Raw genomic sequence first — 24,242 nt, 5'->3', positions numbered from 1 at the left:
CTAATTACCTTATCGAGTGAAAATTCGTGTAGACTACCTCTTTTAGAAGCATTGGACCCTTATTTCCTGGTGCATGTTCATTGCGCAAGGTGTCAGGTGATGATTGGGGTCCAAAAATAGTAAGCCGACATCGTGGAATAGAACATGCTAATAAAATAAGTCTGAACATAATCGTTGATGAAGCCCTCTGGTACTATTTACATATTTTGGCACGCCACATCGAGGTATCATGCCTCTCCTATCTAACAATAAAAAGAAAAATGCTAAATTGGGGTTAAACCATGTTCAAAGTTCACTAAATGGGATATTTTGGTAAAATCCACTAAATGATGTAATATGTGTCACAGATACACAACTACAGAGTAAAAAGTGAAATTCATTCAAAAAAAATCAACAGAAGCAAATGCCAGCGTTATTCTCCTTTTCAGAAGGAAAAAAGTTGCATAAAGAATATGCGGACAAACAAACGTACCAGATAAACAAGAACATTGTAACCAAACCAATGTAACCGAAAACAAAGGGCCACAAAAAGCTTTTATTACAGCGACTTGGAGCTCGGGCTCCCATATTCCAAAATTTTCAAAAGAAAACCAAGTTTATAAGTTTTAAAAATTCGCAAATAATCACATGTATGTATAGAGATATTCTATATACGTGCAGAATTTCATTAAGAAACATGTCAGCTATATAAAAGGAGATGATTTTTTGAAATCGTAATAGTAGCAAACAGTGCATGTACTGTTGGCTATTCTCATATCCACATATTTCCCTTTTTTAAAATCTACTATCAAGGTATAAATCATAGGTAGGCAGATCACATCCATTTGTACATGTGAATTCTTTTCAGAGATATTTTGTACACTTGAACAAATTATTTTCGTTATTATGACACCGTTCAAATTAATCCCCTTTGTAGCTCTCGGTTGATAATTGCGCACGCATTCGATACTTAACAGATGAAACAAGTACGGTAGGGTACACGAAAGAACAAGACGAGAGAGGTCTTTACTATACGCGAGCTCTCGGGGCCTCCAGCAAAATTAGAAAAGCTTGACCTGGCAGCTCGCCCACCACCATTCCATTTGCCGACCAATTGGCGTCGCGTGCTTCCCCTTCCGTAGTGCCTCACACGTCGTGCTTGGCGCGTCCTTTTTCTTCTTCATCTTCTTCTTCTTCCCCGGCAGCCTGCCGTTTTGTTTGGTTTTCGCCGTTTCCTTTTCGCCAGCTTCATTTTCCCCTCCACCAGAGACCAGACGGTCGAGCGGCCAAGAACGGCCGAGGATTAACGCATCGGGGCCGGAGCGCCTTGAGATCGATCGCGCGCGGCGGAGGAGGAGGTGTTGGTGAGGCCAGGCGAAGGGTCCCGTCCCGTCGTGGCGGGAAGACTCAGGCGGAAGGGAATGACGACGGCGCGGAGGTGGTGGCGTCGCGCGGCCGCGGCGGTCAAGGACAGGAGGAGCCTGTACCTGACACGCGTGGTGGCGCTGCGGCCGTGCACGGGGCCGGTGACGAGGAGCGCGGAGCTGGAGGCGGCGGTGATCCGCGCCACGAGCCACGACGAGCGGGCGGTGGACTACCGGGGCGCGGCGCGGGTGTTCGCGCTGGCGCGCGCCTCGCCGCCGGACATGCAGCCGCTCATGTTCGCGCTCGCGCGCCGGGCGGGCCGGACGCAGTGCTGGGCCGTGGCGCTCAAGGCGCTCATGCTCGCGCACGGCCTGCTGCTGCGCTCCGACCTCGCGCCCCGCGCCGCGCGCCTCGGACGCGTCCCGTTCGACCTCGCCGACTTCCGCGACCGCTCCGCGGCATCGCCCAACTCGTCCGGGTTCTCGGCCTTCGTGCGCGCCTACTTCCGCTTCCTCGACGTCCGCTCCCTCTTCGCCGCCCAGGAGATCGACGCCGCCGCCGATGACGACGACGACGACGACGACGCGCGCCTCGACCGCGTCTCCAAGCGGCAGCACCTGCTCGAGCTGCTCATGCAGATCCGGCCGTACGGGGACGACATGGAGGAGAACCTCGTCCTGGAGGCCATGGACTGCGTCGTCATCGAGATCTTCGAGGTCTACAGCCAGGTGTGCACCGGCATCGCCCGCTTCCTCGTCAGCGTTCTCGGCTCCGCGCCCACCACGCCCAGGCCTCGAGCGGGGGAGACCCTGGAGGCGGCGAGGCGGCGGAGGGGCGTGCACGGAATGCGGGTGCTGCGCAAGGCCGCGGAGCAGAGCGCGCAGCTGGCTTCCTACTTCGAACTCTGCCGGAGCCTCGGCGTCCTGAACGCCACCGAGTTCCCCGCCGTCGAGCGTGTCCCCGACGACGACATAAGGGACCTCGAGAAGCTCATCATGGCCCACGCCCAAGAAACCACCAAGCTGGTGGAGGACGACAACGAAGCAAAGACGCTCGTCGCCATGGACAACAACGAACGGAAGGCGCTCGTCGCCATGGACAACAACGAACGGAAGGCGCTCGTCGCCATGGACAACAACGAACGGAAGGCGCTGGTAGCTATGGAGACGGGCAGCGTGGCGGTGGCGACGAGAGAGTGGGTGGTGTTCGACGAGGGCGAGGACAACGCCGGTGCCGGCGAGCGGCAAGGTTATTATTTCGATAACTACGTGAACCCGTTCGTAGGTGAGTCGTGGGGATCCTGCGTGCCGGAGAGCATGAACTTGTTGGCTTAGATGTTCTGTCTTCTGTTTTCCTAGAGAAGAAGCGTCTGATCGGCAGGATTAGTCCAAATTTACATGAATATTGACAAGTAATTGTTTTATTCTGCTTTTGAGTTACGAACGCTGAGGTTGAGTTGTTGTTGTAAATACAGTTTGGATGAACTCGTACTGTTGTATTGTGAAGAAGGATGCATATCATCCATAGTTGTTTGAAAACCGGCCATACATGACGGCAATGCCTACCAACCTGCTGCTCCCACCGTTCCATGATGGGGGGAGTAACTTCTTTTTGTATAAGTATAAATTGTACTAATAGCTAGCTAGAGTACAAACCAACACGAAAAATGGAATGGCAATGTTGTAGCTTGAGCTTAAAGTTCTTATCATCTAGTTGTAATAGGTTTAAGCAATGGGTATGTTGATAATCAAGTGTTTATACCCACATGATCGATCTTCAAGCCTCATGAATCCTACCTAGGAAAAGAATGAACACAACTAAGAATGCAAAGGGCGTCCGATATGCCGCTCTCCATAGTCAATATGAGTCAGGTGAGTTGCACCTACTCCCTCATTTCCTTGATATAAGCTATATAGTTTTTTGAGAAAAAAAAAATCCAAATATAAGGTGCATTGCCTCGTTTGTATGGAACTTCTCTTAAGAATTTTATTATATTTTCTTATCCGATGCAAACTCCTCTATTCTTACGTCAATTAGCCAGGGGTAATCTCACCCAAAATCGATGTAACTTTTCCTCCAAGTGTGTTCTTTAATATTCGTGCCAAAAACCATATATTTAGGAACGGTGGGGGTATTTTTTACCGATTAGTTTAGTATTGTAATGCCACTGCTTTAACAACTTATGCGGGACGTCCGCTTGCATCCCTAAAAGTTCACGCGAAAACCAAAATGTGGCGAGCGGAAACTTCCCCATAACTTATGTAGTTCCTATTAACAGTTCGCACGACCCTCATCCCATCTTTCTTTAGCTATACTTGTAGCCAGCCATATTAGGTCCACATTTCACCATTTTTTATTTCTTGACAAAAAAAAGGCAGCCACCTTCTTTTCTACTCCCTCCGTTCTCTTTTAATTCACTCAGATTTAGTACAACTTTATACTAAATTTGAGTCAATTAAAAAAGAAACGGAGGAAGTATTTAGCTTCACTTGTTGCCTATTATGAGAATAGGTCCTGGTTCAAGCGGCCCGTTTTCATTCCGTGAAAATCCCAGTAGAGGAAAAGGTTGTATGAGTTAGGGCTTCCTTGATTCAAAGGATTCTCAAATTGTTTTGGAGAATTCTAATCCTTTTTTCCAGAATAAGTGGCTCGGTTTTATCTATATTTTAATGTATTTAGACGTGTTTTAGCTTGCATATACATGTAAATCTAGACAAATTTGATTCGCTTATTTTTTGGAGTGAGTATTCTACAAATTTTTTGTTATTTTCTTATACCTTTGTCTTGTTCTCACTCGGATGTGGGATCTACTCCTTACTAGACAGTAGCCAAAACCCTTTTGTTCTTTTCCGGAAGACAAGACAGACACTTATTGAAGACCCCTTCACATCTGCTGTCGACCATGGGCTCTCTGTTCCCGCTTCCTGTACAAAAGGTATGGGCTGCGAGACAAAGTTATGTCCACCTGACGGCTGACGCTGATCGACCAGTGAGAGAAAGGACCGAGCAGTAGTGTAATTTCTGCAGTCTACAATCTAGGCTACTGTTCGTAACAAATGCCTACTACGTCGATTGGTCGAATGGTCGATTCCATCATTGATTCGTGTCCACGTGAAGTCGCTGTTGGAGCAGAGCAGAAATCACCGGAGGCAAGTCGATTCCGTTGGCTCAGATCACCGAATGGTCTATTTCTTCCTGACCTCATTTCTTCCTTGATTCATTCATGTCCACGTGAAGTAGCTGACGATGCACAGAACACGATCGGGCAGACGCAACGCACATGAGCGCATGCCGCCATGTGCGCGACAAGTGGATCGTGCCATCGCAAGGCCCGCCACTTCCGTACTAATTCTGCCATGAGTCGCGTCGATCGTTTGGCATGCCAAAGACATCTCCTGTGGTTAATACGAACTCTGGACTGATAATTCCACCAGCCATGGTTGGGACTTTCCGCCAGAATAATGTAGTAGTACGTGTTTTATGTTCTAGACCGATTCACCGTAACCTTCTCTAAAATAGTTATACATAGAGCATCTCCAGCCGCGTCTCCTAAAGCATCCCCAAACGACGCCGGATCGAGCGTTTAGAGACATGTTTTATCCGTGCCGTGTTTCGGGGACGTCACTCCTAGCCGCGTCCCCCAAACGCCGCCCCCAAACTTTTTCATAGGGTTTTCGAAAACACAACTATTTATTAAATATAGCATACAAATAAATATATTTCCCAAAACTGTTTTCAAATTAAAATACAACAAATAATAGAACAACTAAACAAATATAATAAATGAGGCTAGATCAAGGCGCCTCGGCATTTGCTGATAATCCTTTGATCCTCCACATATGCTCAACGAGATCATTTTGAAGTTGCTCGTGAATATTGCTGTCACGGATCTCTGCGTGCATGGCGAGGAAATCAGCAAAATCTGCAGGCAACTCATGATCAACCTCCGCAAGGAGCCCTGACACTCATAGGGACCAACATGTCTCCTGACATGATTTTTGCGGTTATCCTCGATGATCATGTTGTGCATGATCACACAAACCTGCATCACCTCCCACATTTAGTCGTGAGACCAGCTTAGAGCAGGGTACCGGACAATTGTAAATTGAGCTTGAAGCACACCAAATGCCCGCTCGACATCCTTCCTGTAAGCCTCCTGTCGCGAAGCAAAGTGGCAATTCTTCTGACATGATGGAGCCGAGATTGTTTTGACAAAAGTGGCCCATTTTGGACATATACCATCGGCTAGATAATAGCCTATGATATATTGGTGACCATTGATCTTATAATTGCATGGTGGAGCATGACCTTCTACTAGTTTGCTGAACACCAGAGACTGTTGCAACACATTGATGTCATTGTGTGATTCTACCATGCCAAAGAAAAAATGTCAAATCCACAGATCATAATCTGCCACAGCTTCAACCACTACACTGCAATATCTATGACGCCCTTTGTATATACCTTGCCAGGCAAATAGACAGTTCTTCCATGACCAGTGCATGCAATCGATGTTTCCAAACATTCCAGGGAATCCTCTACCTTGCAGTCTCTTCTTCAGTTGGCCCTCTCAAGTAGTATTTGTCAAACTTTCCCACCACAGCTTGGCAAAACTTGTACATGCACTCAATGGCAGTAGACTCCTCATGCGAAGGTAGTCGTCATGTGTATCAGCAGGTGCTCTGTATGCAATCATCCTCACGGCGGCGGTGCACTTCTGAATCGAGGAGAACCCGGTAACGCCTACGACGCTTCAGCTTGAAATAGGTGTCGAACTCTCGAACGCCGTGGAGGATATTCATGAACAAACCCTTGCTCATCCTTTACCGGCACCGAAAATTGTCGGCATGTCTTGCGTCATCTGCGAAGTACTCGTTGTGCAGCATGGTATGCCCCTCCATCCTCTGTCGGGGCTTCGACTTCTTTCTCCCTGACCTTGATCCTCCGCGGCGCGGCCTCTTCCGCTTCTCCGCCTCGGCATCAAGCATGTTTTGGAGGGACGCGATGATCAGCAAATGCTCCCGGCTGTCGTCGTCGAGGGCTTGCTCGTCCTCTAGCAGTCGGACAAGCATCTCGTCGTCGCTATCATGTCTGAAGCAAAATTAATGGTTAAAATTCAGCTGCGGCAGACGAGGCCACGAAGTGGCCTATCGCGCCTACCTGACAAGTCATCGAACACCTTATGTGCCGGAGGTGGGGCAGATTTGACGCCACGCTCTGGGTCGCGCTGGTGAAGCGACAGCGGCGACCCGGCGAGAGAGCTAGCCACGATAACGGTACCGACTCAGAAGAGATCAGCCGTCGAAACGGCTGGCAAATCGAGCGGCCGCGGAGGGGTGGGAGGCGCGAGAGGGAATGCGCAACGAGAAATAAAAGACGCGAACCAACGGTTATGAAAATAGTCATATGAAAATAGTCACCGACAGGTGGGATCCCACCACGCTTTTCGTTGTCCGGCGTGTAGGGAGCATCCCCTGTGTAGCAAGGGACAGACAGACTCGCAACACCGTACACCGGAAGGAGGCTTTAGGGCGCGCGGCTGGAAACGATTTTTTGTCCGGCCGCGTCCCAAATTTCTTTGGGGGACACCGGCTGGAGAGGCTCTTACTTCCGAAACTTACCTCCTCCGAAAGATGGGAAATGGGGAAAAGGGGATTCACGTTGTCGGCGGAGATCAGGCTAACCAGAAAGTAATACCCAATCTGCAGAGCTTTTTGAGCTACTTTATGCTAAATCAGCGGCTCCATACAATTAGCGAAGACCAAATTTAAGTTTACACCTTCGTTTCATCATCATTGGCAATACTACTCCATGTCTCCATGACTCCATGACATCTTTCAGGATCAAGAACCCCACCCCCACAAACCCTGCCAAGGCTCTTTCATTAAGAGAAAGGTAATCCAGACAAGACTCGCTGATGTACTGATGTATACCTTCATATAATCATGAGCACAAGATTCAAGGTCTAGTCAAGTCTTTCCCAAGTCCTATATTGATGATACTAATGATGCAAGCGAAATTAAATTATTGACAAAAAAAACCTGCTACGTTTGCACCAAAAAATCAGGGAGTTGGATCTTTCAGGCTGCGTCTTCTAGTGATGCAGTGACAAGACTGGTATAAGTGCAGCTCAACGCTAAAGCTATGAATAAATGAAGATCCAGGTCATTCTACTAGAGATATCCCAAGAGCAACCAGCATTCCCATTGCCAGGAAAACCAACTGAGTCATTGAGTTGCCCAACGTAGTTTTCTGGTCATGCATCTGTGGGAGGACTCCAGCAACAGCAATGTAAATAAAACCTCCGGCGGTAAAACCCTGCAGAAGTATGATGGCAGGTATCAGCAACACAGAAAATACATGATATACTTTTATGAAATAATTTTGTAATATGACCGGACGTGTATTTGGTTATCTTGGGGTGTCTCCAAAAGAAGTAAAGAAAGAATATATTTATTTCTACCAAGTAAAGTAATTGGTTTCTGTTGCCTACAAAGTAGAAACTGGGCCATTAACTTTTCATAGAATAAACATACCTCGATCAAAGAAGAATGTCCCGGATCCTTTCCCAAAGACAGTGCCTGCACATGTTGCAGAGAATTAGGCATTCGACCCTGAATAATAATACTTCCATTTCAGGAGAGGATAGAACAAGAACTCACTAGTGCTGTTCCAGCAAGAGCAGCCAACGCAGAGAGAAAATTGAAAAATAGGGCTTTAGATACAGTGAATCCCGAGCGAACCAGGATTCCAAAATCCCCAACCTTGACAAAAAGATGAGAAGTTCACCATCAGAAAAAGTATGACCACACTTTCATGATTCAATGATTCAATGAAGCTGTTCTACTCATGAAACAAATTTTAACTGAAACGAAGTATCCTACTCCTACACTTAAACAAAAACAAACATCACTGAAGATAATTAGGTAATTTAACGAAGGGAGATGTATGCAAATGCCACTAGTCTCTCATGGAATTCCGGTTATGCCATTGCTTTACTGTTATTTATTAAAAGGGATTTCTATTTTCCCCAAGTCCTGTCTGAAACCCCAGAAGTAACTCGGACGGGAGGATTCCCGTTTAATTGACCGTTCCGTGCTAACGTGTGGGGCCGCGTCGTGTGGGGCGCGTCGCGTGCAGCTGGTATAAAGGAACCGCGTGGGACAGGACGAGACCGCGTTTGGTGTACGTGAGAGCTCGGTTCTGTCTCTCTCGGCCCAAATTGGCATTTTTCAGAGTGCCTTTTTCCCCTCTCTCACAGTTCTCTCTTTTCACCAATTGAGTATCAAATTCTATCTTTCTTCAATGATTGTTGCCTTTGGCCCTCGTTTTTTTGCCCAATATGGTAATAAATCTAGTAGCAAATCTAGAAGCTAGTATAGGATAAATTCACAACCGCATAATAATCCAGAAAACTAAGTATAATACATAAACTGCATACAGCAGCCAAAATCAGCCAATAACGATGTTAATGTTCACGACAAACTAAACTGAAAATAATACAAGACGCAATGTATGACCAACATGAAGATTAGGATACAGATGAATGAATTTGTTCTTCATTCAACATATATTTCTTCGTCGCTCCATTCTCTGATCTAAAGGAAATATTCATTGAACTCCTTCTGTCTGCAGTGTGCAGCCAATACATCCTCCAAACGGTATGACCTTTGTTCATTTCTCAAACCGTAGTTTCCTAATCTATCCACACGTAGAGGGCACTCATCATATCATCAAAGTACTATCTGATTAACCCAAATCCGCATAGTAGATGCAGCCAGGTAGAAGTGTCGGGTGCACTCTGGTGTCGACGGAGATACACCGGATATAATGGACGCAGAAGGCACGACTGCCAATGTTATTGACGGCATGGAGAGAGCGGCTCTCAGTGTCCACACGGTACACCAATGGTTGACCTTCCTCCAAATGCCTGTTGTCACTGCCGCCGCCCAACAACAAAAGCAGCAGATCACCATCCGACTTCACAAGGTAGAACTTGTCATTTCCAAGTTCTGGAAATGAAAATAGTGTCTCCATGTTGACAGTGCTCGCGCGCTGCTCCAACTGGACATTGTTGGTGCACACTAATTTTCCGAACTCAAAATTGTTCACAACTATTGCATACAATTCACCATTGAACGGGGTAATGCAACGCAGAGAATGGTGCTCGATCGAAAATCTTCCTTCTTCCCAATCTTCATCTATTGCTTTCATCGATCCAAGCAATTTCCGTCGGGTAATCTGTGGAAACGAAGACCATAGTCGAGGACTTCATTACAGCGACTGACTCCAGAATAACAGATGGCATCTACGCCTCAAACATAGTGTTCAATGTCTTTGTGAGTGGGTTCAGAAGCTATATGTTGTGCGGCTGGTTCTTCTGGGCAAGCACGATGACGCCACGACAAAAGCCAACGAAATAGTATCTAAAATATATTGATGAAGATAACATTCAGCACTAAGATGTTTATGATTGAAAATAAAAATAGATTAACTCTATAGATATGGAGGAATTTGAACCTTGCATGAACTTCCGTTAGATCGATGGTGACGTAGCAGGATGTGCGGAGGTGGAGGAAGGTTAACTCAGCGGCGCGTGGAAGGGCGTGTTCTACCATGATCCATTCGTGCAGGTGCACGTCGGGCTCAGGTAAATCTGAGCACCAATTTGTACAAACTTGCCTTAAAGCATAGTAGGTATACACGTACTCCTCGTTCGCCAGTAAGCAGTCGCCGATCTTGTGAAGTGGTCCGTCAGCCATGAGAGAGGTCCGATTCACGGAGGTGCTGCGCTTGGATGCGCCGGCCTCGGAGGCGACGGGCTCGGCAGCTACGGGCTCGAAGGCGATGGGCTCGGAGGCGACGGGCTCGGATGCGACGGGCTCGCGGGCGACCCTCTCTCCCTCCCTCTGCACACAGTCTCATTCTCACTCACGCAGGCAACCATGCCTCTCACGTCCCATCAACTTCTCCAAATCGAAGGAAAAAAAACCCAACCGCCCTACGCGCGCTCCCCTGCCGACGATGGAGAAGAAGAATGCGTCAGCGGCCGTCGCCCCCGAGCCCGTCGCCTCCGAGCCCATCGCATCCAAGCCCCCCCCCCCGCCGAGCCCATCGCCTCCAAGGGCCGTGAACTGGGCCTCTCTAATGGCTGACGGACCACTTCACAAGATCGGCGACTGCTTACTGGCGAACGAGAAGTACGTGGACACCTACTCTGCTTTGAGGCAAGTTTGTAGAAATTGGCGCTTAGGTTTACCTGAGCCCGACGTGCACTTGCACGAATGGATCATGGTAGAATACGCCCTTCCACGCGCCGTTGAGTTCACCTTCCTCCACCTCCGCACATCCCGCTACGTCACCATCGATCTAACGGAAGTTCATGCAAGGTTCAAATTACTCCATATCTATAGAGTTAATCTATTTTTATTTTTCAATCGTAAACATCTTAGTGTTGAATGTTATCTTCGTCGGCTTTTGCCGTGGCGTCATCGTGCTTGCCCAGAAGAACCAACCGCACAAGATATGGCTTCTGAACCCACTCACAAAGACATTGAACACTATGTTTGAGGCGCAGATGCCATCTGCTATTCTGGAGTTAGTCGCTGTAATGAAGTCCCCGACTATGGTCTTCGTTTCCACAGGTTACCCGGTGGAAATTGCTTGGGTCGATGAAAGCACTCCAACTAAGGGTATAGATGAAGATTGGGGAGAAGGAAGATTTTCAATCGAGCACCATTCTCTGCGTCGCATTACCCCGTTCAATGGTGAATTGTATGCGAACAATTTTGAGTTCGGAAAATTAGTGTGCACCAACAATGTCCAGTTGAAGCAGCGCGCGAGCACTATCAACATGGAGACACTATTTTCATTTCTAGAGACTGGAAATGACAAGTTTACCTTGTGAAGTGGGATGGTGATCTGCTGCTTGTGTTGTTGGGCGGCGACAGTGACAACAGACATTTGGAGGAAGGTCAACCATTGGTGTACCGTGTGGACACTAAGAGCCGCTCTCTCCATACTGTCAGTAACATTGGCAGTCGTGCCTTCTTCGTCAATTATATCCGGTGTATATCCGTCGACACCAGAGTGCACCCGACACTTCGACCTGGCTGCATCTACTACGCAGATTTGGGTTATATCAGAAAGTACTTTGATGGTATAAAGGCCTGGATGAGTGGCCACTACGTGTGGATAGATTAGGAAATTACGGTCTGATAAATGAACAAAGGCCATACCGTTTGGAGGATGTATTGGCTACACGGTGCAGACGGAAGGAGTTCAATGAATATTTTCTTCAGGAATGGAGCGGCGAAGAAATATATGTTGAATGAAGAACAGATTCATCCATCTGTATCCTAATCTTCATGTTGGCCATAAATTACGTCTTGTATTATTTTCAGCTTAGTTTGTCTTGAACATTAACATCGTTATTGGCTGCTTTTGGCTGCTGTATGCAGTTTATGTATTATACTTAGTTTTCTGGATGATTATGCTGCTGTGAATTTATCCTATACTAGCTTCTAGATTTGCTACTAGATTTGTTACCATATTGGTAAAAAACGAGGGCCAAAAGGCAACAATCATTGAAGAAACAGAAATTGATACTAATTTGGTGAAAAGAGAGAGAATACAGGGGAGAGGGGGAAATGGCGCTCTGAAAAATGTCAATTTGGGCCGAGAGAGACAGAACCAAGCTCTCACATACAACCAAACGCGGTCTCGTCCTGTCCCACGCGGTCCCTTTCTACTAGCTCCACGCGATGCGGCCCCACACGTCAGCACGGAACGGTCAACTAAACGGGAATCCTCCCATCCGAGCTCCTTCTGAAGGTTTCAGACAAGGGCTTGGGGAAAACTAAGGAAAAACTAAGGAGCTAGGAAAAACTGAGTACAACTAAGGACCTGAGGGCACAAAAATTGAAATCCCTTATTAAAATGCTTCTTCTGTTAGTTTTTTCTTTCGTTTTTTTTACCATGGAGACGCATTACAATGAGGTCAAAGTCATTTGGCTGAGCTGAGAAGAGATGAAAAATCTTAAATGCCCTTGGCTATGTTGGAGAGATAGGATAAGTCTACTGCAAATTCTAATGACTGACCTGAGCTTGCACTTGATGTATGTGTAGGCAACACCCCATTTCAAGATACTCCAATCCTCTAATAGGTAGGCGTTCAAATGGAGAGCACATTTCTAATTACTGAAATGAGTGTACACTAGGAGCAACTTACGACAGGGTAGCGAATGATCACGACCTCTCGTCTCGACTCATCCCACCTCGATTGCCGGTGCAGCCCCGGCGAATTCGAGGATAGGTCCGAGCTCACGCAACACTTCACGCATCCCTTAGTGAGTCATGTCGCCCTGATTTGTAGGAGGGAGACAGGAAGTGCAAGACGGCCAGACGCGGACCATGATGGTTGTGGCGATGCAGGGGCGGTGTTCATGTTACATGCTTGGACCTCCAGACGCCTGTGGAGCTTCCCATGACTGCACCGCGAGCTCTGTCTTGGTGTAGGAAGCTGGGGTGCGGCCAGGTCGTACTCCTTCTCACCGCTCCGCCGACTCGCCGATTTCATAAACTGCGACATGATTTATGCTAATTGTAGATTTGTATCATATACCCAGCCATTAGACTACCAGCATGGCTGCTGGCCTGCTGCATTGACCCAATCGCAAATCCCAACGTGCAGATGAATTTGATGGCCAAACTAGCTGTGTCACACTATCATGAATTCAGGTATACTCCACGAGGCCTCAAGTGGCAATCCCCGATGAGTTAACTGATCCCCGCCGCCATGGCATTGCCATCAGCCACTGACCGCAACCGCAGTGTCTGACTCCAGCAGTCTGGATGCCAAGCGCCCGCAACTGGGAAGCAGCAGATTATTTGTCAAGGTACATATCTGTTCTGATCCGGTAATGCCTAATAATGCATTAGCTTTTTACAAATATACATCAGTTAGCAATTGTCAGTGGTTGACAACACTAATAAATTCTTGATTTCACGCCAGGTACATGTACAATGATGAGACAATCTTAATGAAAGTATAGCCATGTGATTTATTACTCGCTGCATTAGTATTTTGGTGGCTTGGTAATTTTTGAACAAACCTCTTCATTTACTTATTGTTGATAGGATATTTTTTACTAGAATAGTAATCATGTTAATCAACTTAATTCCTTGCCAGTTCACGTAATTTATTTATATACAGGTCAGATTGATACTCCTGCATCAATGTACTAGACACAATGCTATGACAAGTTTGGAGGATAAAAAGTCCTGTGTTATTGTTAAAAAAGTCATGGTACCATATCTCTACGATAGTATTGGCCTTACGTTAGACAAAAAAATGGAGTGGTTGATTTTTTCTTATTTTCTTATTTCAGGTAACTAAATACGGATGTGCCTTCCACACCGTCCGCCCAGGTACCTAATGCGTGCACTTAATCCTTAGTTGTGATTATTTGATTTGGAGATTCAGTTTCCAAGTGAGTTGTAATTTGTGAATATCAGGATTCTTCTTAGGATTGTGATTTGTAGATTTAAAAACAAATTTAAAATAGTCTACAAGAGTAGATGAAATAAAAATCATAAAGTATAAAAGAGTATAGCACATGGAAAGATACTCAAAATTGAAGATTAAAACGAAAGGACAAACTGATGCTAGGGTTATGAGCGTCGATTGACTTCGGGGGAAATTTTGGATCATTCCAAAGGTCCAAATTTTTTCGTCCAAAAGTTGATTTTTTTACTCCCGTTGCAACAGTGGCGTAGGACGAACTAGAAGTTGGGTATGGCAAGATTGAACTTGTGCAGCGTACACTGCAATGAACACTGGGCAAATTCTAATTACTAAACAGTGGCGTGGACTCGGTGTCACCAAACTGAACTTGTGCAGCGTTGGATATTTAAGACTTATCATATACACTGAATGTTGCAACAGTGGCGTGGACTCGGTGTCACCAAACTGAACTTGTGCAGCGTACACTGCAATGAACCCTCCTTCTCTAACACAGCAAGGGTATTGAGACTTCTCATCTGTTCTTATCTTAGTCAGGCCGGTCAAAGGGCATTGACCTCACAGTAATGCCTCTCAATAACAAAAAAAAAACTAAAACTAACGGATCAATGGCATTTTCTTAAATAGCAGTAAAGCAATGGCACAGCAAGAATTCCAGAGACTAATGACATTGAAAAAATACGATTAACTAAGCTTCTGGTCCAATTAACCAAGAAACACTCAGCATTTCCCGTTTATGCAAGATATCAAACTTCAAGCATGATAGGTCAAACATCAATTTTAGCATGACATGCTAGCTTTTCCTTCATATACCTTGACCTGTATTTCCGCTCACGCAGAACTTGCTGAGCCAATAGCGGACTAGCATACAATGGAGTTAATGTATTATTTAGAGTGCAGTTTTCATGTGACAATGCAAAAAACCATTCTGAAATAATCAGCAATCATAGTTGGTCACAGAGATAGACTTGGTGGGTGAACTGGACTCTTATCTTCTGGACCTTGATGCACTTGGATATAGTTTCGGAATATCGCAAGGCCGTAAAACATAACTGTACCATGCATCATGCAATAAGATTTACGCCATAAGCATGGGAACAGAGGGAGTACTGCGTAATATTGCAAAGAAATAACACTCGGAATACTAGGATGCAACAGGAGACTAATACTGTAACTGAGATTTGAAACTGCAGTTAACTTGTGGAGGAATCGAACCTCTTGAGGAAGTTCATGAGCAAGAAGAAATAAAGTTCTAGACCACCCTCCAACAGAACCATGTAGCAGAAAAGCACTTCCAAGAGCCATCCCATCAGTGAAGTTATGCTGCATTATTCATATATTTATTGTATGAACTTCCATTAAATCTAACCTAGCAAAAAAGTAAAAAAATCTAATATACAACTATTGTGCAATAAAAACATAAAGATGGCTGTGATACAAGAGAGTATTCAGAAGACTTACAACACCATCTGAGAAAAGATTAAGGTAGCCAAACACCAGATTTGAGTTGGAAACAGTGGAATCCTCACTTGGTAATGGTTTGCTGGGGGCAGAATCAGTTCCAGAACTGATAGGCTCTTTATTAGCAGCACTGGAACTAGAAGAGATCCTCTGTTCATCAGAAAAAGACATTAAGTCAATAAGCTGACCGTGTGATCCTAAAATGCCAGTCCCAAATGATACAAAGAGGCTTCACCAAACAGCGGAGAATAAAGATTAGTTACAGTAGAATGCCACTAAAATTCCAATTTTATGCCACCCTCCTAGACTTCCATTATGCTATTAACACACCCTAAACCTGAGGTATATTCTAAAACATGCTGCCCTGAGCCCCTGATGGGAATTTCCGTCGGAAACAAGAAATGATGCGCATATTGGATTATTGGTTCCATATTTCCATGTAGTGTCAAAAGTGGAAATGCGGTAGAAGAACTGTGTATACTACTATTGATCTAGCTACACAAATGCAAAGAACTAAATGTGGTCTGAATGCTGCCTAACAGCATTATAGATCATATTTACTATCACATATTAGCATGCATCTGTACAACGTACCTTGTTGCAGGAAAATCAATAACATTGAGAGTTTTAAGTACAAAGCTTGCAAAAGCAAACCAAGCAATGAGAAACGAAAAGGCTTTCTATCCAGCATAAAAAAGTTTCTAGTCAAATGTCTACATATCTAGAATCTCATGCTCTTCCTAATAATAAGAAAATCACTCGTTATACATTGTTGCAGGAAAAATACGACTGCTAAGTATATTATAGGAAAGCATGGTGCACTAAGTTTCAAATTTAATGAAGTCCATGTTGACTGCAAAGTATTTATAGCACCAGACAACAAAACAACAGGATAATATTGGCAAATCAGGTAAGCAGCAAGCTATCCTGATAGAACAAAAGAACTATTTCAGCTATGTCAGTGTTTGCACTAAGATATGTATGCATTCAACAGTTAGGGTCACTGGTATGTGGTCACTAGGATTTTTTGTTCTTCCACTTCATGGAGTATTTAAATCCATCACGCTTCTATTTAAACCTGAGCAGAACAGCTTCCCCTTAACTATTCGGCAAGGGTGGAAAATAAAGAGTTTCCCCTTGCGTTTTTAATTTCACTGCACGTTTTGCTATGTTTTTTTTCCTTTTCTATGTTTTCACAGTCAGTTTGTTTGGATTGTTGACACAATTGTTGCACACCAGTCTTTCATAGTGTCACAATCCACCATTCACAAATACTCCGTATATAATTCTCCATGCTTGTACAGACAAGTTGCCAATCACAAAAAGTACTGTTCTCTTACTATTTGTGGGGTTTAGGTAAGCTTTATTTTCAGCAACTAACAAGTGTTAAGGCATTGTTTTCCAACCATGGCATTTTTTTGTTCACAAAGTAAATGAAATGAACCACATAATAAACAAATAAAGAGGCTTTTGTACAACAGGCTGGTGGCACGCCCTACATTTGATATATGACGTATACTTGTGCCCAAATCAAAATGTCATGAATTTTCTTGAAAAAAAATACTGGATGTGCATCATGCATTCATGCTATAACATGCACACATGCGAAATTTGGTACAGAAATATGACCGTCTCCTGCACAAAAAGAACAAACTGATGCAGCTTGCTTACATAGCATGGTATTGCGGGTCTACTAATTTGCAAATTTCTTCCATGGATTTTCCAATGCACATTTGGAATATAGGGTCCTCGGCGCCTTGCTCAGGTATATAAGATACAGAATACTCATGCAATAATAAAATAATTGAAGGCGTAGGAGAACATAATGGATAGCTTCATAATTTTGTATCAATAGAATCAGATATACCTTACGTATAGTAGCATTTGACTCTTTATGATCTGCATCATCTATTTTGTCAATTGCACCATCATGCAAAGTTTGTTTGTCTGCTTGATCTGTAACCTCATCATCGCTTTTCTTGTGATCCAACTTCGCCTTATCACTGGTGTCTTCTCGTTTATGATGGTGATGATGATGCCCATGGCCCAAGCTATGAACCCCATTTTGAGCATTGTCTTCAACATACCTCACAATCTTCTCGACAATAAAGAACAATACAATACCAACTGCATGAAATGATTATAGTTTCAATGAATATTGCATGCAGAGGAAAGAGTTAGCAGTTACTGGGTTATAATATGGCTTATATTTTGTTCAATTCGTATGTTCACCAACATGCAACATGAATGAATACCCTATAGAACAATAGCATTCCAGCTAACATAATTCCGTCTTTGAGAAATAATAACCAATATTTTTCCACCTTTTGGCTTGTTAATTGTGAAGGCTTTTCTCTTTACGGGTAAAAACCAGCTTTCACAATTGTAAAGACTGTTCCATACAGGTGTGTAGGGTAGACTCACATAAAATGGACATGCCGACAGAAAGGTCTTCCAGAGAGTGTGCATGTGACTCCTCATGAGCATGAGCGTGATCCTCGTGGTCATGTGAATGAGAATGCCCTCCACCTGCGTAGCCATAGAAAAATAACACATGCAACAAATAAGGGTGCAGCTAAGGCAGATTGGTATCACGGATTAACAGAGCCAGCATAAGGTTTAAAAAAATGCAGAACTTAGAACATGTTTGGAAGACACTGGAAATCCCTGGAAATTTCACAGAAGAAAATATGATTCAAGCAGGAACCTAGGAAATTACAGGGCCCTAACACCATCATTGCTATGACTACATATTTCTCCAAGTTGAAAATCATCATGAGGAACAAACCATTGCATGAAGTGTGCTGAAGTTCAAATATTCAATGCTTCAGTATCACACCTCTTAACAATTAGTTAAAAGGGAAAGCAATATGGTTTAATGGAATATTTTGAGCATCCAGTGTGTAATAAATGTAGCACATCTTCATCAAGTAGATATCCCAAAATTGCAGTCCGTTAACAGAGTATTTGTCACTGAACAATTGAAGGAACTAGCACCCGAACGCTCAGGGCTCTTGCTTGGCCGTTGGGTTTTCTTCTAGTTTTTTTATTTTTCTTGTTTCTTCCGGTTTTCACTGATCAGTGCATATATTTTTCATGTTTTCTACAAAATGAACTTAATCGAACAAAAACGCTCCTAAATTTTACAAAGTTAGATAAACAGCATATATAAGAAAGATTTGGGATTGTGCACACTATGTTGAAGGCAACATTCTGCTGAGGGCCAGCTACCGGCTGCATTAACACACGGTGCATTCGACGCACCACGCAGATCCAATAGAAAAACTGATGCCGCAATATTTACTGAAACATATCAAAACAGGGTCTAGTTTTGAAGATCTCGGCACCTACGAAGCACCGATACGGCGATACAGATACGGGAACGTGGTATACAGCAATTTCTAGAAATAGCAATACGGCGAGTAGTGATTTAGACGAAGAATAATTGAATGCTATGAAAAATCTGTCCCATTTGTTGTCTCCATGTCTGTTTTATGTCCTCGATGGCCGAATGATCACCTCATCAATTTCCTCAATCATTATACTGCCCCATTCGTGCTTGCAAAATACATCAATGGCTGCATCGCCTAGCACCAGCAGCAAGCAACACCACACAGGACAGCCTGGCAGCAAGCAAGCAAGCACGCACGCCCAGAAGCAAGCAAGACCTGCAGCAACTGCCACGGTGCGCTCAGTCGCTCCTGATCCGCTGTGATGGTCAATCGACCGAATCGACAGAGAGCGCACTGGTTATTATGGTTAGTAGTGAGCTTTGTCTGGGCTTCCCATGTCTCAGCCGTGTCGACAACGTCCCCAGCGCCGTATGGGCATATTTTTCTTTCTTTTTAAATAGGAATAGACAATACTCCTGGGATACGCGTATTGCCCAAGTATCGGCATTTTTTTCTTTCTTTTTGAATCGGAAAACACGATACTCCTGGGATACGCGTATATCCCGGGAGTATCGGGAGTATCGGAGTATTGGAGTATCGGTGAAGTATTGTATGCGGACAAGGCGAAGTTTGAAGTATCGGTGCTTCGTAGCTCGGCACAAATAGAATGGAAAAATGGTTTGGAATTTGGATGTTCAGTTAAAAAACTTTTCCATTATATATTTTCACCAAAAAACACCAATTCTGCCTCTATGAAAATAGAGCTACGAAGACATGAACAACTTATAAGAACAATAACATACAGTGTGTCAACGGATATACCAAAAGCATGAGGCAGTTGATGAAAAAATGAATCTCCAAGCATTGCTCCTGCCTGCAGGAATATCAGAACTCATCATAAATAACAATCCTACAGCAATCCAGTATGGAACCTAAAAAACAGAATAAAATAAAAAAACAAGTAATGGCTACAGGAAACAAAGAAATCTAATAATTGCAGCGCATATCTCCATGGTTTTCAAGGCGTTAAGGCGGTTTAAGGCGCTGGGGGGGCGCCTGAACGCCTAGGCGCTCAAAGCGCAAAGCGGGGCGACGCCTTATTCATAGACTGCCATCTATCGGAGAGGCCCAGCCCAGACAAGTTTTTTTATTGAGGGGACGCCCAGCCCAGTTATGCCTAACCCAGCAACACAATTTAGGATAAGGCCCAGCCCAGATGTGCCTAACCCTACCAGAATCCACGATGCAACATTGCAACCGCTCGTCCCTACCTCTTCCCGACGAAGCAGCCTGCAGCCAGCCGGCGGCGGCGACCCAACCGGCGGTGACCCAACCTGCGGCGACCCCTCCCAGTTCCCACCTTCCCCTATCGTCCCCGACGAAGCAGCCACACCTCCCTGTTGGGCTTGGGCGCGTGAGACAAGATCTGGCATAGGATGAGCTGGCCGCCTGAGGAGAGAGCTCCTCTCTCTCTCACTCAATCGATTCGATTCTGTGACTGGTCTGTTCTCCTCTCTTTCCTCTATAGTTTCCCTCTCTCTGGCCCCCAATTTCCCTCCCATCTGGCCTAATTTCTGTGTTCCCGCTCGACCTTGTCCATGGCGTCGAAATTCGACCAGAGCGACGCTTTCTCCGCCTTGGCGACGACCTGGACGCCTCAAAACACCAAATCGGACGCCTTAGACAAAAATCTAAGGCGGAGACGACGCCTTGACGTTGCCGGGCGCTCTGACGCCTAGGCGTCGCCTAGGCGACGACTAAGCGACGCCTTAAAAACCATGCATATCTCATCTCAGATGCTTTGTTAGATAACTTTCGCTACAATTTTTAGTACTTCCTCCGTCCATAAAAGGATGTCTTAGATTTTTCTAAATTTGGATGTATCTATATACTAAATAGTGCCAAAATACATTCAAGTTTAGACAAATCTAAGACATCCTTTTTTAGACAGAAGTAGTATTATGATATGATTTCTGTACAGTTGATCATTCCCACCCAATAATTTACAAATCACAAACCACCTATAAAGCTATAGCACATAATAAGGATGCATATGCATGATCCTTCTGAACATATATATAACTTCATTTAAATAGCTAAAAAAATATGGTATCACATTGCATTGCCCATTGTATGAATAAACATATAGATGAGCTAGGCAAAACATATCAGCAACAGGTGTTAAGAAAATAACACACGTGTAAGTTGCCAGTTCATGACAAAGTGCAGTTTATGCATGCAAACAGCTCCAGCCATGCCACTAAACAAATTCCTAGCATGTTACAACAAATGCCCTGCTTGCACTTGCACTTCTTAAGACCGTACATGACTTGACCAGATTTGCAGAAATGTTTTTTGAATAATCATGAGAATCCCCAAAAAAATACAAGTCAAAAAATTAAAGAAAAATAGTGAACACTGGATGAGCTCTGAGTTCCTATTTCCCACAGTTCAAACTTTACAACCACTTAGTTCTAAACGAGGTCCTGAGAATCTTAACTAAATAACTCAACACCTTGCTAGAAAACGATGAAATTTAATTTTTGGCAAACAAACAAGCCTGACACATCACCCAAATCACTTTGTTGTATAGCAATATTAAGCTACATCACCCATCCGAGATGACAGTACTTTTTTTCAGAACAATCAGAGATAGCAGTAGAACTCGGAATGTAGAGCAATTGAGTACTCCGGTTCTAGTGTCATACTAGCCAAACAAATTCAGAGTCCAGTAAGGTGGATGTACATATCAATTCGCTAGACTGATATTTTTGTCCTTATAATAAAAAAGGTTCTAATAACTGCAAAGTTGTGTGCCCCTACCCCGAATATCGCAAGCGCATCCACCATGGCCTTAGAGGGTTTCCCCTGAACTGCAAATTCCACATGAAACAACCCGTCAGAACGTGAGCACATATTCAGAACAAAAAAAAATGGCTGCAACGGGTCAGGCGGGGAACTCACAGAAGATGACTGGGAGGAGGACGAGGCAGACGAGCGACGCGAGGCTGACCAGCAGCGAGCACCCCATGGCTTTTAACCAGAGACCTGCGAAACCCCCGAAATTCTCAGCCGTGCCGGGGCGCCCGCATTTCGCGCAAGATATACGGGACAGAAGGGGGGGAAATCCTGACCCATGGGCGGTGTCTCGGGCAGGGAGAAGTCGCCGTGGCTGTGGTCGTGGTGGTGGTGGTGGCCGAAGCCTTCGAGCTCGAGATCCGCCTCCTCGGCCAGCTCCTCCGGGAGGAGGCGGCGGATCTCGTCTGGCTGATGGTGGTTGTGATGGTGGTGGTGGTGGTCGTGATGGGGATCCCCCGCGCCGGCGCCCCCGCAGCTGTGGCCGTGGCCGTGGTCATGGTGATCGTGGGGCTCCTCGACGTGGAAGGGGCAGGAGGAGGCCGCGTGTCCAGCCGCGGCGGCGACGGCGGCGGCCAGGAGCAGCAGGGCGAGGAGGCGGCGGGGCATTGGGGCCACACGGAGGCGGCGGGGCATTGGGGCCACACGGAGGCGGCGGGGTAGACTAGGCGGCGGCGGAGGAGCGGCTGCGGCTGCGGCAGGTGCCCTCGATTGTGATGACGAGGACGAGCAGGAAGAGGAGGAGGACTATGCCCACTACCACGCCGAAGGTTACCACGTCCATCTAAGTCCGATGGAATCCATTTATAATTTACCCACAAAATTAACACGGCAAATAAAGAAAAAAAAAACTGTGCGCCGAACCTGAGTTTCAGATCGGGCTTCGATCGAGGTCGACGAAATCAGTGTGAATGTGAAGCAAAGACGCAAAGTGTTGTGCGATTTGGGAGCACTTCGATGAGACTAGTAATAGACGAGATTATATGCAGGAAAGATATCTGATGGAGGATAGCAACGAACTGGACAACTGATTTGGAGTGCAGCAGTGACCGGAGGACGGGGAAGGGAGGAGTGCCGACGTGCCGACTGCCGACATCAGTCGACACCTTCTTCGAGGGAAAAACGGCAAGCTGGCACCCGGCCTGGTCCCGTCCCGTGTCGGCAAAATTGCAAAGTGAGTTGTCATGCACTGAAGCTGTAACTGACCAAGTGTTAAGGTATTCAGTTAAGCGTTCACGTGCCAGAACGATTCTCAGCCGTCGATCGAGCATCCAACAGCAATCGAAGCTTCCCGCCATTACAACTGATGAACTCCTACTCTACAGATGTGCTTATCTTTTCAACCGCTCTGTTCATTGTCGCTCTCTTCAACCTGCTCATGGCTAGCTCTGTAGATGTTTTTTTTCTTTTTAATCCGTCCTTCAGGGGTGAAAGAACCATCAATCTTGTATTAGAGTTTATTTTCAGGCGCCATTGTTCGTGGTTCGTCCTTGCTACCCTCAGTAATACGCTGATTCATCTTGATTTCGAGTAATATAGAGGGAGTGAGTATGACATATGTTGAAATATTGGGCCCACATTTGGTGGCCTAAACTAGATTTCAGATTTTTCCTATAAATCTCAAAGCCCACTTAGTGGCAGCCATGTGAGTTTGAGCCCAAGTTGGTGGCAGCTCACTAGGGAGTGGCAAGAGGTGGGAAGTTTAGTCCCACATGGAAAGTTGGGAGGAAGTTAGACCACCTTATAAGGTGGGTTGTTTCACCACTAGTAACAGTCTCGACTCGACTCGACACGTCACGACGCGCGCGCCGCGCTCGTGGTGAGTGGATTGAGCCTCGAGCCGAGACTTTCCTTACTTTTTGCAGCTCAGGAAAACGAACGAGTCCTAGACGGACGCGTCGCGGTTAGTCGGTTCGGGTCGCTCCCGGATCGTGGGCTATCCAGCAACCGACTCGAAACGTTCGTGCGACGTGGGCGTGGCCCACGTTGCCTAGGGTTTCCCGAGCCTATATAATCTCTTGCCCGGCTACCGCGAAACATACCGAATACACGAGTTAGGGTTTCCACCTCTCTCTGTTTGCGCCGCCATCGTAGCTTACTCCATCCCGCGCGCCGACGTGCATCGGCGAACGGGAGAGCGAGTCTCCGGAACCACTCGTCCTTGCGATCCTGTACGGGAGAGGGCGAATTAGGTTTTTGGGAAGCGCTCTGCGCGACTGCTCAAGCTCTTCATCACGGGTCGCCTTCCGTCCAAGTTGGGCGGTGTTGCCTACCGCCGTCTTCAACGCCGTCTACTACGACCCGTCGTCCCTGTCATCAACAACGTTGTCATCAACAACGTTACTGCTGCAACATCGTCTGCTACACCTTCACCGCCACCTCCACCAGATCGGTACGTGCGACATATCTCGATCCGTTTAGCGATGGATGTTGTACTTGTTTGCTCTGCTACTCGTTCATGTTGATCACCTGCATCTAGTATGTTCGAGTTTCACATGTTAGTAGTTACTCGTCGTCATGCTTAATATTCCGGAATTAATCATGGAAATTGTACCTAATTATCCAACAATCCAAAAACCTAATTGTAGGCAATTTCCTGAGTTAACAATGGCTGGTTTTTCCGATGCACTGAGGCCGGATAAGTTTACCGGTGTGCACTTTAAGAG

The 24,242-nt window shown here is 45.6% G+C and overlaps 2 protein-coding genes across 2 annotated transcripts; one reads left to right on the top strand and one right to left on the bottom strand.

Moving 5' to 3' along the window:
* The first annotated feature begins 1,400 nt into the window (after nt 1-1,400).
* LOC124651667 (putative clathrin assembly protein At1g25240) lies at nt 1,401-2,678 on the top strand. The gene has a single exon (XM_047190718.1). The coding sequence runs from the start codon at nt 1,401-1,403 to the stop codon at nt 2,676-2,678; it is 1,278 nt and encodes a 425-aa protein (XP_047046674.1).
* A 4,590-nt stretch (nt 2,679-7,268) lies between these two features.
* LOC124682386 (IAA-alanine resistance protein 1-like) lies at nt 7,269-22,185 on the bottom strand. The gene is made up of 11 exons (XM_047217080.1): nt 21,855-22,185; nt 21,685-21,768; nt 21,544-21,593; nt 19,543-19,594; nt 17,753-17,857; nt 17,196-17,455; nt 15,329-15,478; nt 15,083-15,190; nt 8,007-8,108; nt 7,881-7,925; nt 7,269-7,662 (listed from the first exon to the last, which is right to left on the bottom strand). Exons 1-11 carry the CDS (start codon nt 22,183-22,185, stop codon nt 7,510-7,512), a joined length of 1,440 nt encoding a protein of 479 aa, XP_047073036.1. The 3' UTR covers nt 7,269-7,509.
* Nucleotides 22,186-24,242: the final 2,057 nt, after the last annotated feature.

Source organism: Lolium rigidum, chromosome 1, assembly GCF_022539505.1.
Source record: "Lolium rigidum isolate FL_2022 chromosome 1, APGP_CSIRO_Lrig_0.1, whole genome shotgun sequence".
Lineage (NCBI taxonomy): Eukaryota > Viridiplantae > Streptophyta > Magnoliopsida > Poales > Poaceae > Lolium > Lolium rigidum.
The sequence above is the reverse complement of the archived record's forward strand: the minus strand, read 5'-3'. Positions and strand labels throughout refer to the sequence as shown.